This window comes from Bactrocera oleae, chromosome 6 (assembly GCF_042242935.1).
Source record: "Bactrocera oleae isolate idBacOlea1 chromosome 6, idBacOlea1, whole genome shotgun sequence".
Lineage (NCBI taxonomy): Eukaryota > Metazoa > Arthropoda > Insecta > Diptera > Tephritidae > Bactrocera > Bactrocera oleae.
In genome coordinates, this window is record NC_091540.1 from 3,871,612 (window position 1) to 3,891,248 (window position 19,637).

Genomic DNA, 19,637 nt, shown 5'->3' on the forward strand with positions numbered 1-19,637 from the left:
CAAAAACAACTTCTGACATATGCATGTACATATCTTTATGTATATTGTTGACAATTTCCTGTGATGGTTTAACTCTAAGTTTAGTTTGAAAAAACTTCAGTTATAATAAGGTGGCAACTACATAAAATATTAATTATTTAAGTCATTATAGTTTTTCAATCGTTTACTCATTTAGTGTTTAAAAATTTGTTAAACAAGCCATTTTATTTCTAAATATTTTGCTTTTTATAATTTCTTTTTATAACTTTTCAACTTATAGCCCAATCAGTCACCGATATTCCGCCCTTCTGTACATACCGCCTATACTTGTTAAAAGTTATGAATATAGTTGCAACGCTTAAATCAGTTGGTCTCTTTTATTTTAATTTCACCAATGTTGCCATTGTTCTATTTGTACAAGTATACACGATTTTTCACACACTTAGTTTTTTAGTTATAATTTTTCATAATGTAAAAGCTCAAAACTAGAATCCCACTAATAAAAAAAGTCTAACTATTTATAATTAAATTTATTCGACTGTGAGTGACGAAGAGTATTCAAGTTTTTTTTTAAATACCACAAAATATCGAGACTGGCAACCCTTTGCAGGAGAATAAAACGATTTTTTTATAATTTTTAATTGGTATATATTTAGTTAATTTATTTATAAGGTTTGATTACATATATGGTTGTTAAATATAAACAAACGCAAGCAAATGCAAATGTACCATAGTGTTGTATCATAAATGGGTAAATAAGTATTAAAGTATATGTATGTATAATATAATTTAGTTTAGTACAATATATTTATATATAAAGTATTATATAATGCGTACATATATGTAATTAAATGTATATTTATTATGCATAAATTTATGTATATTCAATATAATCGTATAAACTTTTCACAAAAATATTTAAAAATTTCAAATTTCATACAGGCAGAGTTTTCAACTTGCGCTTAGATTTTTCATTAATTAAAATTATTTATATATCTTTCTTTATTATGTATCTTCTTTTAAAAAGCACATTCAACGCCGCTTGTACGTTGGCATGGTATGCTAGCATGCCTTTAACATCGGTTACGTATACGCGCTGGCGTACCGCAATACGCAATAGTTTGCGCGTTTTGTTTCGCTTACGTTTTTGTTGTTTGTGTAAAATAATATATTAATATATATATATATATATATATAGCATATAAATGTTAGCATTTATAAATAGTATAAAAATTAGTTAACTAAAATTATTGATATTTTTGAGACAAACACACAATTAATTGCTGCATTTAATAAATCGTAGTCAAAATGTGTATTAAGCAATGCGATATAAACATTTTGTTGTTGTGAGCTATAATTTACACTTTCTAGTTAAGTATTTGACGAGGACACTAGTGGCAAGGGCGTATGCATGCAAACCAAGTGATTTTAGTTCTTTATTATTTATATATATTATATATGTTTATAAATTTGCACATAAAAATTTGCGGCAGCTACAAAAACAAATGCAGATACGTTTTGCAAAAAAAGTATGGCTGTTGTATTAAATTTTTAAATTTCTATATACGTTTTCCATCATTTTTTTTGCCCATACAAAAAGGAAACTGCACGAATTTTATAAAAATCTTCTGTAAATAATAACAATAAGAAAAGCAATTCGGAAGAAACGCCAAAAAAATTTCAATTTCACTTAGACTTTTTAAAAACAAAAACTTTCAAAATTGTTTTCGGTCATAAAAATGATTGGAAAATATACTTTTTGGAACTTTTGCCTAAATTTTTAGATAATTCTTTAGGAAAATGCATGAATGCAAAATTTTTGAATAAATATCATTAATTAATATAAATTTTATTTTAAAATTTTTTTATTACACGTTTTTTGCTGGGTATAAAACAATTCTTAAAACACTTTTTTGGCAAGAAAACACACATGCATATACATACATATGTCGTAATTTTTAATGCTGTTGCAAAATTACATTAAGTAGCTGTAATAAGTGACTTTAAATAAAAAATAAAAAAATTATAATTAAATTTAAAAAAATTATAATTAAATTTAAAAAAATGGAATTTTTCAAAAATTAGAATCTTTTAGAAACATTTTAATTTTTTTTTAATTTGTCGAATTTTATACATACATATATGTATGTATTTATAGCTTCCAGAAACATTGTAAGAATTTTTATTTTATTTTTAGAATTCGGAAATATAATAATAATAACTTTTTAATAATAATTAATTTAATAGGTGTTGTAAAATTCATATTCTTTAATTTTTTAAATATTTTTTTTTTAATAATGTTGAATGATTGGCTCGAAAATATTTCAAAGTCTAGATTATTCTAGAATAATTTTAACATGATGTTAATTAATAAATTTTAAGATGTTAATTAATAAAATTTGAATTTTTATAATATTTTTGAGGATAAAAAAGTTTTCTTTTTAAAAGTTTTTTTTTTTTAATATTTATTCAAAAACCAAAATTATATATCACACTAATAAATCTACACATGGAAGTATTTAAAAAGAAACAACATTTGCTTTTTTCTTGTTTACTTCTTTAGTGTTAAATCGACAAGAAACGAAAAAAAACAAAAAAATCTCAGAAATATTGCCACTACAAAAATAAAAAAAAAAACTATTTATAATAATAATAATAAATAATAAATAAAATCTATGCTTATATATAAATATAATTATGTAATAAAATAAAAAATTTGCTAAAGAAATTAATATTTGAAAATCTGAAATATTTTTTATTTTTATTTAATTTTTTTTTTATAGAACTTCATTGTTTTACATATTTACTTTTCTTGTTTACATACGCATTTAAATGAGTTTTTAGTAAAAACAAAAAAAAAAGTACAAAAAAAAAAACAAAAAAAAATATATAAATTCAAAAATATAAAAAAAAAAATTTTTTTAATTCAAAAAAAAAGTATAAAACTATAAAAAGAAAATAAAAAACATAATTATGTATAACGAAAAGTATTACATTTTTATTTGCATTTTTAAAAGTGGCTTATATATTCATTTTTGATTTGAAAAGGTTGTTTTTGTTGTTTACATGCACGATTTCCAACTTTACACCGATTTCGCGCTGCGTTGCAAATGGCAAGATTTATAATAGCTAAAATTAAATTTACGCGCGTCTTTATATAAAAGTCATATGAAATTGATATATGTATATATTGTTTCCAGTAGCTAAACTTTCTTGCATTTGCTTTTATTTTTGCGGCTCAACTCTTTTGCCTCGTAAATACCTACAACCACAATAACAACAATTTTTCCCGAAAATGCCAGTGCCATTTATCAAAAACTACTCATATGCTATAGATACATAACATATAGTATGTATATATATATGTATTGCAAGTACTATTACAAAATAATTAACAACAATTCTGCGTTTTCATTGCTTAAAAATATCAAACCATCCATGTCCGTATGTAAATATATATATGTATACTATATATTATAGGAATTAAAATAAATCATCAAAAATCAATAAATCGCACAAATTCAGACACAAATCAAGTCAAGTAAAGCAAAACTTAAAACTAATACATTAAATAATGTGGTTGTTTTTGTTTTAGCGCTTTTCAAACGTACATACATACATATATACTAATTACAAGTCGTTGCAGCTTTCACAACAATTTTTTTTTGTTTTTGTTAACAATTTTATCTGCTTTTGATTCGCTCTAAACGAATACTATCTTAACTGGTCCCATGGGTAGCTGCTTCATGTAGTTCCAGGCGTCGACACGCGTCATTTTCGCTGTAGACGTGCCATTAATGCTTAAGATTTCATCGCCATTGCGTACTTGGCCGGTTTTGTGGGCAGCACCACCTGGTAAATCAAAATATAAAAATGCACGTTACAATAAAATACTTAAAAAAAATTTTGAAATTACTACAACAAGTCATTAAACAATTATTTTAATAAAATATTTATTATTGTTTTTTCAAATATGTTAAAATTATGCTTAAGAAAATAGTATTTAATATGAAATTTGAATAATTAAATTCAAAATATACAAAAAAAAAAATTAATAAGTAAATTAAGCAAGTTATATTATAAAATTTAATTTAAAAAATTCGCAATTATTAATGCAAGAAATACTAAGTCGCCTACAAGTATGCTACGAATAATATACAAATAATACGGACACATAACAGTTGTGGCTAACTCAGCATTAAAGGTCTGCTGCTGCGCTCCATATTTGTATGCAAGTCAACATATATAGAAATGTACATATATGGGCTGAGTAAATGCTCTGAAATTTTTAGTTTTTTGTTTTCACTCACCCATAAAGACTTTCTTCACAATTAATGGCTTATTGCCTAACGGCGAATCGAAACCACCCTCAATGGAGAAACCCAATCCGCAGCTGTCCTTGACGATCTCGACGGACCGTGAACCGGTGGCGGCATCTTCTGTGGAAGGAAGAAATTATTTTATATGCTTGACACAATTTAGACTTTTAGACAGATTCTACGATTCTACTAACCTTGCGCACGAATTTCCGCCGCAATGGCGTTACGCGTCTCGGCGGCACGCTCCAGCAACTCACTGGTGCTCAATTTGCTTGCATCTACACGCGACTGCTGACGACGTGTACGTATGCTAGCCAACGTGGCTGCAGTGGTGTCAGTCATGGTTGGTGTGGGACTTGCGCTCGAAACTGTGCTGGGTGTTTTCGATGCGCCAGTATCTTCGCTTGCCGAGACAATATCTAAATCCAAATCGAGCGAACGCGACGCCTTATGATAGTTACGCTTCTTCTCGTAATCCACTTCGGTGGGTTTTTCATTCAACGAAGTGAGTGAGCCCAGTGAAGAGCGTTTCTTGGTGAGCGGTTTGACAATGACCGACTCGGAACGTGTGACAACGAGCACCACTTCGGGACGTGGGGTCTGTTAAGATAGCCATTACAATATTAATTGTATGACGGTGTGGAAACAGCAGGCACTTACCTTCAGCACAGTGATGGACTCGCGATGCGTTAGGCCACGCATGCTCATGCCATTGACAGCCAATATGCGATCGCCCTTCTTCAGACGTCCATCCTTGGCCGCTGGTGTGTTGTTTAAAATTTTATGTATCTGGAATGTAATTTTTCGTTTAAGTTTCTGCTTTAAATTTTATAAGAATCTATTAAAGTACAGACCGTAATCTCCTTGGCTTCGTAGTCGGAGCCACCGGCAAGTGTGATGCCAATACTACTCTCGGGCGTATCACGTTGTAGCACCACTATGAAAGCTTCCGGTGTCTTGAGTGGCGGTTCCGCCTCCTCAATGATCTGCTGTATATCTTGTGCAGTAATCAAGCTCTGATTGCTGCCAAGCGACGAAAAGCTACCGAATTCGTTGGTATTCTCTTGTGTGGACACATTCTGTGTGCTCGAGCTAACACCAGACGATGATGAGGCTATGGAATCAAGTGAGGGAAAACGTTCGTGATAGTTAGCACCAACTTTGCCGGTCAAGACTTTAGTAGCAAGTAGACTATTCGTTGAGACAGCAGGCGAGACATTCGAAGTGGCATTTGCTGCTGCGGCGGCTGCACGCTCTGCGGCAGCTGTACGTTCGAACTTTTCACGTATCTCAGCTGTGGTCACCTTTGCTGTTGTGGATGTTTTGCTAATGTAAGTTTTAGTGCTTACCACCGAGGATTCATATTTCTCAAGTACCGGCTTGAGCGGCATACGTTCGGACATATTTCTACTGGTTAATTGTTGCGAAGTCTTTTTAGCAACCTCAACTTGCATCCATTGTGTTAGCTCATTGCTAGCATCGGACTGTGACTTCTTCGGTGGCGTCACTACTTCAGTTGCTTTGCGTGGCGTGAGAGGTTGTACGGGTACCGCAGTTACTGCTGACAGTATAACAGCCGGTTTGGGTTTGGACGCCACTTTCGGTGGTGTGCTGGCCTTTTGACTGGGATCGGCCTTGAAGCTGGCTTTGCGTTCTTCATCGATTAACATGGCACTGAGTTTCAATGGCGAGGTACTATCCGATTTACGGCTACTGTCATCTGTATCTGAAGTGACCTCAACATAGGCGGCTACGTTGATGACCTTATCGACGAGATTCTGGTCATTTTTTGAAACCAATTTATAGTTGATGGGTGCCGACGCTGACAGCATCTTGTTGGGCATGATCACCAACGAAGCACCTGATGTGGAACGCGGCTTCGATTTGTGTACCCGTCGGACCTCGTCCTCATCATAACCATCAGTGCTATCTTCATCATCGTAGGGACGATTACGTAGTAACGCCGAAGCGTCACCGCGTCCATTGCGACACTTCGCCGAAGCAAGTATATTCTTACGATTTGTTGCTGAATCACTGGAGCCTGACTTCAATACACGACGCGACAAATCAACTGTCGGTGTGCTACCCACTGAGGAACAGCTCGCCTGCGAACCCGAGCCGGATGTGAGCGTAGAAGTAGTTGAGCTGGCTATTGAAGTGTTAGTCTCTGAGGAGAGCGTGCGTGTGAGCGCAAACTTCTCAGGCACCTGTGGCACACACGGCGACATGGGTGGTGAGGAAACCTTTGAAGAGAAAACAGAATCAGAGTCGCTTTCTTCATGCATGGCATGCTGACGTGGTGGCACACTGAGCGAGGTGCGTGGTGGCTTAGCCGGCGGTGTGCCCTGTAACGCTGACTCGAAGCGCCGTGGCTGATGTGGCATAGCTAAGGGTGATTGCACCATTGTGGCATGTCGTGGCGAAGCAGTTTGTGCGCTAAAAATGCTACGATAACCATTATTTGCGGCAATGTTGGCGGAATTGCTTGTGGTGGCCACTGTGAGTGGACGCAGCGGTGAGTTTTGTATTAGTTCTGTTCGTTTGGCGGGACGTGGCACTGTTGAGAAGTAACCGCTACTCGAACCAACACCGCTATCCGTGGAATCTGTGGATGACGTGTTGCCGGATTTCAACTTCTCACTATCACGACTTTTGATCTCGGGGAGATCTAGTATGGGCTCCAAAGGCACATGTGGCCGTTCTGGTATTACCAGACCGCGCAGCTTGGACATGCTGCGGCGCCGTTGTTCCAATATATTTGTTATGGCAGCCTTACGTGATGCCTCATCCGGCATATAAGTTGGCTGACCCGAAAAGCTGATGCGACGCTCCAAGTGTTGCATATGACGACGCGGCAATGACGCATAACTCTGTGTATAGTCGGTGGCCAATGTATTTAGCGCGTACATTGAGTCCGAGAAGGTTTGTGTGGGCAATTGTTTGGCTAATTGTACCTGACGCGCTACATCATTCAGATTCTCTACGCTCATCGCACGCGTTTTCGTCAGATTAGAGGCTGTGTTGGTATAGCGCGCGCTAGTGGCTGTATCGAGCAAATTCTCCGTGCTTAAATTGAGCGGCTTCGTAGCGCTCTGTGTGCGTGAAAAGCTTAAGGGTTTTACTGGCGGCTCAACGCCACTTCCCTCCGCATCATTGGAAAACATAGCGATCTTGTCGCGTACGCTTTTCTCCGACTTCTCATCCTTACGCCAATCGCCATGGCGACGTGGCGCGCTTAACGAACGCTTGTAATCGTTTCCACTGGCGCCCAAATCAAATGTGGGTGGTTCCAATTTGTTGGCTGTTGGCGTGCTACTGCCGCTCGACGAAAGATTCTGCGTGGAACGGCTGTGTCTTGACTCGAATACTAATTTACCGTTACCGGCGCCCGATGGCGTAGTGGCTTCGGCGAGCACATCGTTGCGCTTATCAGTCGGCTGACGCGTGTCCTCCACATTTACCACCAAATCCTGTCGATACACCTTGCGCGGCACCGTCGGTGGCGGTCCAGATTTCGGTAACGGTGGCGGTGCGCTGACTGTGTCTGTGCAGGCGGGCACTTTACTGCCACTGCTGTTGACGTTGAACTCCAGCGTGGGCATTTCCACTTTTGTGTTATTTTTCTTCAATGTGCCATTCGGTGACGCCGATTGTGTTGTCAATGTAGCCGACGCTGCCGCCACCGTTGCACCAGTGGCTGTGGCACCATTCGTAACATTGCTGCTGATGTGTGTATGTGTTGTACGTGTGCTGGCGACCATTGTTTGTCCACCATTAGCGCTGGCTGCTGTATACAGTTTCTCTGTGTAAATTGTGTTTGTGTTGTTGTTATTGTTGGCGCTGCCCTTTGTGCTCGACATTGTCATTGTGGTAGTGGTGGACTGCATGAGACTGGCGGCCTTTAACAGGTTCGTGCTTGGCGGGGGCATTAGGAGAGGTTCGCTGAAATTGGGCGGAAACTCATGGCCGTCGGGTGGCAGGCGGGAATATGTGGGTGGTGCGCTGAGTGTTAGGTAATCGCTGACGAGTAACGGTGTTTGCGGCACCACCTGTATGCCGTTCTCCATTTTGTTTTTGCTACTCAAGTGCGTTTGGTCAAGATCTGTGTGCGCGGGTGGGCGGGAGAAACAGAAAACGAAAACAAAACACACAATTAGTCACGAACACATAAGGAATGATCAACAAATAATGTTTAGGCTTAAATTAGTATTGAAATTGTGGATTAATATTGTATTTTCATAGTTTTTTAGGAAATAATTATATTAAAAAATTTAAAAAAATATATAATAATAATAATTAAACAAAAATTGATTTTATGCTGCTTTAAATTAAATTTAAATTAAATTGAAATAATTAAAAAAATCCTATAGTGAAATATTATTTAAAAACCGAAAATAAATATTTCTTCTGCATAATTTTTTTGTTTAGAAAAAATGTTTATACAGGTAATATTAAATTTGCCACGATGTTTGTAAGACCCAAAAAGAGACGTTGAGGATTCTATGAAGTATATATATAAATGATCAGCGTGACGAGTTGAGCCATGTACGTCTGTCCGTTCCTCTGTATATACGCGAACTAGACTCTCAGTTTTTGAGATATCGATCTGAAATTTTGCACACGACCTTATTTCATCGAGCTTATTCAAAGTCCAGTTCTTGTATGGAAAACTTTTTCATGTGACGAGTTATTTTCACGAAAAATTTAAAATCTTTCAAGAAAAGTAATTTTTTTCGATAACTTTAGAATATTATAATATTATATTCTTTTAGTTTAATTTTCTAAATTTTAATATATTTTCTAAAAAAAACATTTTTTGGTTTCTATATTTGAAAACAAGCTTTTCTAGAATTTTTCGAAAAAATCTTTTGTGCAGTTATTCTTGTATATTTACGCTATCAAAAGGCTTGGCATTAATATTATATGTTGTCTGCAAAAAATCTTTTAAGAATAGTAATTTTCGATAAATCAGTATACTATATTAAGTTTCTCAAATGTTTAATTTTGTATTTTTTTATAATTTTTAATTTTGAATAAACAAAAATAATTTTTTTTAGTAAAAGGGTTAAATAAAAATGCAACAAAAATAAGCGTATAATTTTTGACTACACATACGCATACATAGACAATTCGTATCCATAATTTGGAATCACAAATAATACGAACGACAAAAGTAATCTGTGTCAAATATAATGGCGGTAAATGTGACCAATTGGATGTGTGTGTGTGTGTGTAAAAATAAAAATAAAAATATAAATTATTTATAATGCGCTTTCGGCTTTGCAAAAAAGCTTAATTCTAATGAAAGCTTATGCGCATGCAACTAATACTAAACGCCATCATTTTTGCTCCTTGGCTGGCACATTAATAATTATTATTTATGCACAACACACCATATGACAGAAATCGTACGCAAATCACCGCTGCAGCAACAACAACTACCAATTGTGTATGTGCTATATAAATCTGAGTACAACAACATTGTCGCGCAATCGAACGCAATTCACAACAAAACTGTCACTCATAAACAAATCAAAGCGCATAAATCAACAAAAATAAAATATTATTTATTAAAGTTGGGCAAGCCGATAATAAATGGCAAAATAAGATTTTGTAAATTTTGGTAACAGTGGTGGCGACTGAAAAGTTTAAAGATTTTTGAAATTTTTAAAAAAAAATTTTCTTAAAATCGTATTTTGAAAAAAAAAACACATCATAAAATTTTGAAAATGGAAAGCGTTGGATTTTTAAAATAAAAAAAGTATAAAATAATTTATAAAAATATGTTACAATTTGTGTTTTGCTAATTTTTCATTTCAATTTTAGTGTGCTTTTCTATATACATACTCGTATATCTAAAAAATGTATGTATGTCATCAATTTATATCAATTTTTTTTCTACGTACGTATATGTATATAAATAATATTAAAAAATATTTTATTTAAATTAAATTTATAAGTTATATATTGTTATTATTCAATCACAGATTTTCAAGAAATATAAAAAGAAATTGAAAAAAAGTAAAATAAAACGATAAAACTCAAAAAAAATATTAAAAATTTATAAAAAAATTAATAAATAAATTTAATACCTTTTTTTATATATTATATATTTTTTTCATGCAGATGTTAAAGGTTTAATTTTTCGTATTCTAAAACTGAGTAAAATTATGTTAATTAACTTTTCTATATAACTCTTTTTTTAGTTAAAAAAATATAAGCAAAAAAATTAAATTAAAACCTAATTTTACCGAGGTTTTTTTTTTAAACATAAATGCGACATATTTATACAACATATGCTTAATGTAAAAAATTATATGTGAAGTTATTTTTAAGTAACATTGATTGTTAAGCGACTTTTTGCTTAAATTGCCACACTGTTAGCCTCGTTGTGCATTGCACTGACCAGCCAAACTAAAAGCATACTCGTACTTAAAAATCCCCAAAATTGGAGTGGCAGCAATAATTTCTCAAGTGTCAGTGAATTTTGCAGCGAAAAAATTCAAAATAATAACAATCGCATGCTGTATGGCTTAATATTGCCCAAAATGCATAATTTGTCTTTTAAACTAGTTTCGTTCTTTGGTTGTTTAACAGTGCGTTTTTTGCGCAATTCTTTTTTAGAGATGGAGATATGTACACCTATATGTATATGGCTATGTAAGTATGTATATATAAAAATACAATTTTAGTTTATGATAACTTTTTACGATTTTCAAATCTGGATTAAGATTTTGATTATAAATTATTACATCTAAGTTGATTGCGCGATTAATGTGGATAAGCACGGACATTTCTACATATATACGAAATAAATATATGGAAACATATACTTATGTATTTAGTTTGAAATATTTCGTTAAAATTTAACATTATTAATTTTTTTTTTAATACAAATTATATTATATTTATACTGATTCTCATTATACAAATATGTACTTATGTTATTGAAACTGATAAAGCTGTTATATGCACAGCTGCTTTTTTCACAACAGTTTTGTTGTTTTTAAGCTAGTGTTGCGCGCATAGGTAAACAAACCGGCTACATTGTATTTTTTGTATTTTAACGGGACTGTGGGTGGCACACGCAAAAGAAGTATTCAAAGAACTGGCCTTACTTGGCTGAACATATTGTTTTTGTTGTTATAACTTCACCTACTTACTGCTTGATTGAGTTTTAAATTATTAATATACTTTATTATAGTATTTTGTTGCTATTTATTTATATGGAATCACCTTTTTTATTTAAAATGCTACTTTTATACTTCAACAATATTTTGAAAGCTAAAAATTTCTTGATTTTACAATGCAAATTTTTTTTACGCTTGGTAGGTGACAAAAAAAGTATTAAAAGTGTAAAGTAGTGCGATTGGAGGTCGGTAGCCTAAGCTTTTGGGAGTTATATTATATATTATGATCCCATAGTGCTTAGCTGGAGCATAGAGTAATATTAAGCTAACTAAAATAACCTTTCTAAGACTAGAGAATGTTAATAAAACTCTGGTCAAGCTAACGTTGAGAGCACTGACCATACAACTTGCAAGTCAATATTTCTTCAAATAAACTCATTTTTTAGATTATTTAATTTAGAAATACTTTTTGTATAGAAAAAATTAATAATTTCAGTCGCATAACAAATTTTTTAAAACAACGATATTGAAATACATTTGCTGGTACCTATTATTTAGCACATTTGAGGTCAAGTGCAAACAAAATATTTCAGCAGAGACAACAATATTCACTGCACAAGTCGAAAATTAAAAAAAAAAACTGATATGTGAAACTATTAGTTGCAAAAACCAAAGCAATAATTTATTGAAATAAAGAAACCATTAAAATAGTTAATATTTTCGCAATCACTAAAGTCTAAACTTAAAGCTACTCAAAATGGTCATTAATTTTTTACAACACTTAACCCCGCTAGGAATTTTCAGACCAATATATTTACTGATTTTCTATGTTTCTTTTTATTTTGTCTTTTGCACGATGCCCTTCTCTGAGAGTATATACGCGCATACACCTACAGCTCCACAATTCATTCATGAAATGTGTTTTGGTCTTTCGAAATTCCACACATCATTCATGAGCATTGCTCGCTTGGCCAGCTGCTCATTTGTTGCTACTGCTGCTGTTTCTGCTTAAAAGCACCACATGCAATTACTTTAATTACAAGGCAGTCAAACACCAAGCGAAAATAATAGCGCAACAAATATTTTGGTAAAAATAAAAATAAAAAAACTAAAAACAAAAACAAAAAAAACTTCCAAAAAATATGAAAAAAAAAATAATAAAGAATTAAAAAAAAATTGCCAAAAAACCATAAATAAATCCACTCACACAAAAATAAAAGTATGCAAGTCGGCAACTTTAACCTTAAAACAATTTCACCGCGTCAGCGTTGCCGGTGTTTGTTTTCTAAATTACTTATAATTTTCTTACACGTCTTCTCTGCTATGTCACCACATTTACAAGGAAACAATAGCTGTGACATTAAATATGACTCTTCATTACACACATGTATCTGTTTTTGTTGTTGTAGCTTGTCGTTTTTTTTTTTGCGAAAACCGAAAAACGAAAGTTGTAAATTTCATTTTCGTTTAGTTGATAGCGTTGGGGTGTCATTGTGGCTTCAATTTCATTCACTGGAAACGAAATGAAAATGAAAGCTTCAGCAATTCTGGTTGACTGCGGTTTGCTAAAGCTATTTGCAAACGCGTGATAATGACAGCAAATCTAAGGTAATCAAATGTACACATTAAACGAATAAGCGTTAAAAAAATGGGAACAAGGAATCGTTGCTATTAATAAGCTGAAAACTATCATATTACTAGATTTAAAGATCTTTCAGAAGCTTTTTCATAGATTTAGCAAACTGAAAGCTCAATAATAATGAAAGCTTAAAGCATATGAAAACTTTGCTCATATATATGGTATACCTGAATAAAGTATAATGAAGCAAGAATTTTGGTAGGTTACTGATACTTATAATTATTAGGTCTGAATATTGTTCTTTTGATGAAAATAGAGATAAAGTTTCCAGCAACGCTTGAAAAGCTTTAAAATAAGAAGATCTAACGTAGGTATAGGGTATCGAAAAATGTATGAGGAAATTGATCTTTAACTGTTTCGAAGAGAATCTGAATGTGTCTAGTGCTTTGTTTAACAAATAACTACAATTATTTTTCATGAGTGTATTTTATTTCTAAAATTGTTTAGGGAATCATTAAAAGCTCAATATAATGAGCTCAAATTATTGAGCTTTTAATGATTCCCTAATCTGTCTAAAAAATGAAATTTTGCTTTATTCTGTAAACTCTCGGTGTACAGCTAAACTGACGTCATACGAAGTGTGTTGCTACTCTACGCAATATTATATTGTAGTATACACAATAATTTATTATTGTTTATAAAATTACTAATTACCAAATATATATGAAATAATTGCAAAATAATTTTAAAATATTAAAAATTAATTTTAAAAATTTTTAGCTCGCAAAAATTCAAAAAAATACATTCCGAGAATGTTATGAACAATATAAATTTAAAAAGTTTTATTACAAGTTCATAAAATTTTTCATTGTAGCTTAAGTGAAGAAGAACACACAAGAATTAAAGCGCTCTTACAGCATTCATCAATCAAGTAGGTGTTAAAGTTCAAAAATTTATTTATAACAAAACTTTAAAAAAATAAAAATGATATATATGTACCTACTTTGGAAGTTTACTAAGCTAGCATTTTTTCAGCAACAAACCGCTGTTAATATTGACCTATGCATATACCACACATATAGCCATATACGAAATAGCTGTAAGTGATTTGTGCTGTTCGTAGCAACGATAAGCGTGTGGATTTGTAAATACTATAATTTTATACATGAATATGGCTGTACATATATTGAATATTTTAAATGCCAAAATATAACACAGTTCATTAATTTTGCAAAGATTGGCACTTTTGGCATCATAATTAATCTTCAGTTCAAATTAAAAAAAAAATATATTAAATTTCATAAAAAATATTAAATGCCAAGGAATTTAGTCAGTTTTACGGCAAAAAAAATATTATTTTTACATATTATTATGATTATTATTTTTTCAAATATTAATTTGAACATTTTTTCACTGCTCAATTTATTTCTGGCAACACGACATTGTTTCTTCTATGTATGTGTGAATGTGCTAGTGACGCTATGGAAATTTATGCAATAAATCTCTAGCTAAAATCTAGCAAATGTAATTTGCTAATTTATTCTTGAGTTAACACTAAATTAATTAATGCATATCGTACGTGGCGAGGCAAAATGACGCCGCAAGCGATATATGATTTTGACGAAAATTAAACTCTCTTATATAGAATACGTATGTATATATATCTGTATATATATATATACGTATATAATTTTATATTCTCTGTGTATAAATTTATTAACAAATTAATCAAAAGTTACTAGTAACTACAGTGATGGTTAGTTTTAGCTTTTAAAAGTGGGCGGTTCTTATGCTCAGCCTCAACGTCAACGCGCAGTTGTAGGTGGCGCTAAGTTTATGTTTTGACTAATTACATTACCATACATTACACACTCGGGTAGTTTGGAGAATTATTTACGGGTGATTTAAGAAGTAAGTAGCTGCTTTGACGAAGCAGCGACTAGCAATGAACAAAAATGGCGACCACTTCTCCAAAATCCATTATCGATACCAAAAACCACTGAAGCAAAACTTCAAGGAGCTCTGAGACAGCTTATTGGAAATTGCTTAGAAAATCAAATTCTTAAGCTATTATGAACATTATTTAGTTTAGCATAAAACACAAAAATTTAGTAAAAATGCTTTACTTTTTAGTTTGAGTGAGCTCTTTGGTAAGCGAATTTTATTCAAGCATAGAAGTAGTAATTGAGAGAGGGGAAGAAAAAGAGAGAGAGAGAGAGAAAGAGAGTTTTGTCTTCTGATCCAATGTTAGCAAAAGCACGGACGAGTAAGACATTTCGTAAAAAATGACCACTAAAACAAAAAGAGGAAGATTTTTCTTTTGCATCAATGTTACCAAAATACCTAAGAACTTTTCTGAATTGATGTAGTTACTGTGAGTGTTTTTCTTTATTATGGGTTCTATTAGGATTTGGTCCTTAACAGTTGGGTTTCATAACGGTTTGGCTTTGACGGCTTTAAATTCACTCACCATACTCATATATAAATATTGCCAAAAAGCGCAGATTGCAGCTTCGATAATTAATGAAAATATTCAAACAGTGCTTACAAAGGATAATGTTTCTTAGATCCTCTCATTGGACAGTTTATGGTAAAAATGTCAGGTTCAAAAATGAAATCTACTTGTGTATTTGTGTGAATGTGTGATTCCGGATATCAAAGACTGTAAGCCAACCTCGTAATTTAAAAGACTTAAAAATTTTAAATATTTTTGCCCTAAACTTTATCACATAATCTAACAAAGCCGATAAGATTTAGATTAGCGTAGTTTAAAGTAAGACTAGTCGTAAGTTAATTCAAAAAATAAATAAACTGCTCTTACGTCATTTCAACGTTAAGGCAAGCACGATAACAGTGTCAATAATCAAATATATATAGCAGATTACTCATTTAATACTTTTTGTCATCAAATAAACTGATTATTGCAGCAATGAATGAGCTGTTAAAATAAAAATAAATATCTACAAGGTATTTTCGGAATTTTTTTGCGCACCTGCATCGGCTAACCATATGCTGGTTAAAAAAAAAAATTCAAAATATAAAAAATAAAAAAAATAATAATTTTATTTGCGGCATAGAATCAATATGAAATCATCATTTCCCCAACAATAACCACACATTTCAATAAGCCACCATGACTCTACCACACGATCACTTTCAACGGGCACCCTTGTCAAATATTGTACTGCTTGACACTTTACTTGCAATGTGTACGCAGACTTTTTGTAGACAATGTATGACTCACTAACTGTTGACTGAGTGGCCTGTCAGTTGCCTACGTTCTGACGCAGCGTTCGCGTATGGTCTGATTGTCAGAAATGTTGTTTTTATTATTTTTTTCATTTACTTGTTTGCTTTGCTTTTGCCACTCGCTAGCGTTTGCATTGACTTTGTGCGTGTGTGTGTGTGTTAGTGGTTTCTATGGTATTGACATTTTACATTTGGCCAAGAAATTCTGTATCAACCGTAAAGTGGAGTTTTGCAGTTATGCAAATGAGCACATATTTATATATACATATATGTATGTAAATATATAATACATATTTAAGTGTATATACATATATACAAACATAATTATGTGTAGTTATATTTATGGGGTTCATGAGTCGCATAGTCATAACTAAGTGTTAATGTGGACCTCTTATGTGCCTTGAGTGTGAACTTTGTGGCTTGCTTTGTTCATGTTTCCTTATTTGTTTTCTTTTTATTTGTCTTTTGTGCCGCTTAAGCCGCTTAACTTTTTCTTACACCGCTGCGCTAATTATGCGGTTTGGCATCTTTTTATTTAAATTTATTGGCAATAAAAGACAAAGCTGATGGAAATGACTTTTTTGTCACGTCTTCTCAATATGACTAATACAATTTTTAACTGATGACGAGTGCCGCATGTCGATATATTTTTGGTGTTGTTGCTAGTTTTGCGTATAAATGCAACGTATATACAAAAAAATCGAAGATTAATTTTTAAAATTGAAATTATATATTAAATATGTACTTGTAATATATATATATAAATTATTTATTTACTAATCAATTTTATTTTTTTTTTGTATAAATTGCGAAAATTATCTTTTTCGAATTCGATTTTTTTTTAATTGAAAGTATTAAAAAAATTTTTTTATATAAAATTAAAATTTTTTGATTTTTTTTTTTATAAATTTCGAATATTTTATATTTCGTATGCGAAAAAAGTTTTTTTATAATTCTTAAATATGAAGAAAATTTTTAATAGTTTTTTGTTGAATGCATTTTAGACATGCTGAGGCGTGTTCAAATATACTTTTATGAGTAAAATATTAAAAAGGAAAAGAACGTGTGTGCTTTATCAATCTTTTTTCTCAATTAAGTTTTTTTTAGAGAAACGTAAGAAATCTTGGTTTTGAGGGCTAACTTTGGTATTTTAATATTTTCTAATATATGTATGTAAATATGTTATATGTTAAATATTATGATAAAAAATAAAATTTTCAAGTTCGAAAGGTATAATTTTCGAAATTTGTACAAAATATGGGTTTTGTTAAAACTATATTTATAATACTTAAAAAAAGTATTGATGATTTTAATTCAAATAAATTTCAAAAATTATTATTAATTTTTCGAATTCGAATTCAAAATTTTTTTATTTTTATAATATTTTTTATGAATAAAAAACGAAACACAAATTGTATTTTGTTTTTACAAATTACGCAGTTTTTTGGTTTCGAAAATTCGTTTAGTTTGCCATTATATATTTTTACAGTTCTTACATTAGTTTTTATACTTTTATTTTATTGTCAATTTCGATAAAAATTTTAAGGTGATATTTTAGTATTACTTATGAAATAGGCACCTTGATGTAGGCAGCGTTGCATTGATATCACCACTAATATTACTCCTTTGGATATATGTATATCTCTCTTATATATTATAGATCAAGATGATCTAGTAAAAAATATGAAAAAAGAATTAGCAAAAGATAAACCTTTTGATAATACAACGAAAAGAAAACAAGATGTAAAAATGTTCAATAGGTAACAGCAAGCAATGACAGCGGAAACCAGGCAACGACAAGTCGCAGTCACTCCTAATAAAAATTACATTGTCCTAAGATGTTTAAGCAGATTTTTCCCAGACATTTCAGTCGGAGCGATTAAAACTTGTACTTGACTACAACTAGATAGCAGACAAATTGAGACAATAATTGTGGTTGTTGTTAGTGGTGTTGAGCGCGGCAACATTAAATGCTGGCTTTAACGAAAAGCATAAAAAGCGAATGCTGAAAGGAAGTTTCGCAGCGTTGCCCACAGCTACAACAAAACACACACACACACATAAATATTAAATGAGTAAGAACTAGCGACATTATTAATAATAATAAATAAATGGCAAGTAGGTGTGTTGCGTCAGCGCTTCCCACGGCGCCACAACATAATCGCCTTTTAGGCGCTTAAGCGCTTAAGTGCTCAAGTGCACAAGTTCTTAATTAGCCAAAGCAGCTTCCAGCGAAATGATTTATCACAGCAGCACACCAAACACATACACATACAAATGTTGTTTAGTGACACCGACAACACTTCCGGTTTGCGCACGAAATCCTGCATGGAAATTGTCAAAGCGTCAAACGGAATGCGAGCGCTGGGCGAAAGAAAATATTTGTGTCTATACGAGTATATGTACGTATATATGTATGTGGCAAGCTATAGTGTTCGTCATAAGTGAAAAATTTGCGTAGCTGTTGTTTTTGTTGTTGTGGCTGCTGCTGCTCCTCAGAAGCTCAAGGCCTGGGAAAGAATGTGGCCAACTAGTAAAATGTTATGACAAATGGGTGGAGTCCAAGCCGAATTGTGTGTGCGGCATGTGGTGTAGCAGTCGTTGGGGAAGCGCTAAGCGTACTACACCGCTGTGGCATGAAGGCAGTGAAGCATTAAAGCAACAACGGCAGCAAGTAGAAGAGTTAAACCAAACAAAGCGCAACGTTTGTGTTGTTATTGTTCCAGTGAGTAGCATGTAGGTTATTAATAGTCAAGCTAAGTATACAAATGCACATAATTTTGTATGTATGTATGTTGGCAGGCATTTTTATATTGCTGTTTTGCCCACATATTGCTCTGCTTATTTATACGAATGTTTGTATGTATGTTTATATGCATTTTTATTATTGCCAACACATTACAGATGGAGTATTAAGTAATGAATTTATTTCAGCACTATCAGAGAGTTTCATAACCGATATATATAGGGTGGTCAAAAAAAACCTTTAATTTCTTTCTTTCTATATCACATTTTTTTTCTCGTCATTTCGCACGAAATTTTCATGGTATCTAAGTAAAAAAAAAGTTTTTTTTTGGAGCACCCTAATAGTGTTGTATGTACCATAAATATGTAGTGCATTGCGAAAAAACAAATAAGGCCATGTGCTTTTGCTGCCGGCCAACTAGCTAAGTGATGATTCACTTATTCATTTACGACTACTGCTGCTGCTGCTGAACTTGCTGCTGCTATGCGTTGCATGCGAAATGCTGTGGCATCGTTAAAATATCAACAAATGCATTTTTTCGATAAATTTGTGCAGCTTCATGTCGAAATGTGGTACATAAAAATCAAATAATGGCTGATAATTTAATTAAGAGCTATGTTTACATAAATATGTAA

General features: G+C 32.3%; 1 protein-coding gene across 4 annotated transcripts in view; it reads right to left on the bottom strand.

Annotated features, from left to right (window-relative positions):
• Positions 1 to 2,353: 2,353 nt before the first annotated feature.
• Positions 2,354 to 19,637, bottom strand: part of bbg (big bang) — a 277,715-nt gene continuing 260,431 nt past the window's right edge. For 3 of the 4 annotated variants that reach the window (XM_070111946.1, XM_070111948.1, XM_070111949.1), the window contains 5 exons: positions 5,153 to 8,400; positions 4,959 to 5,087; positions 4,493 to 4,898; positions 4,290 to 4,418; positions 2,354 to 3,831 (listed from right to left, as the gene is read on the bottom strand). In XM_070111946.1, the coding sequence (XP_069968047.1) occupies positions 3,683 to 3,831; positions 4,290 to 4,418; positions 4,493 to 4,898; positions 4,959 to 5,087; positions 5,153 to 8,400 (4,061 nt within the window). In that variant the 3' untranslated portion in view covers positions 2,354 to 3,682. The remainder of the gene's footprint in view (positions 3,832 to 4,289; positions 4,419 to 4,492; positions 4,899 to 4,958; positions 5,088 to 5,152; positions 8,401 to 19,637) is intronic. The other variant, XM_070111947.1, reaches the window with a different exon arrangement.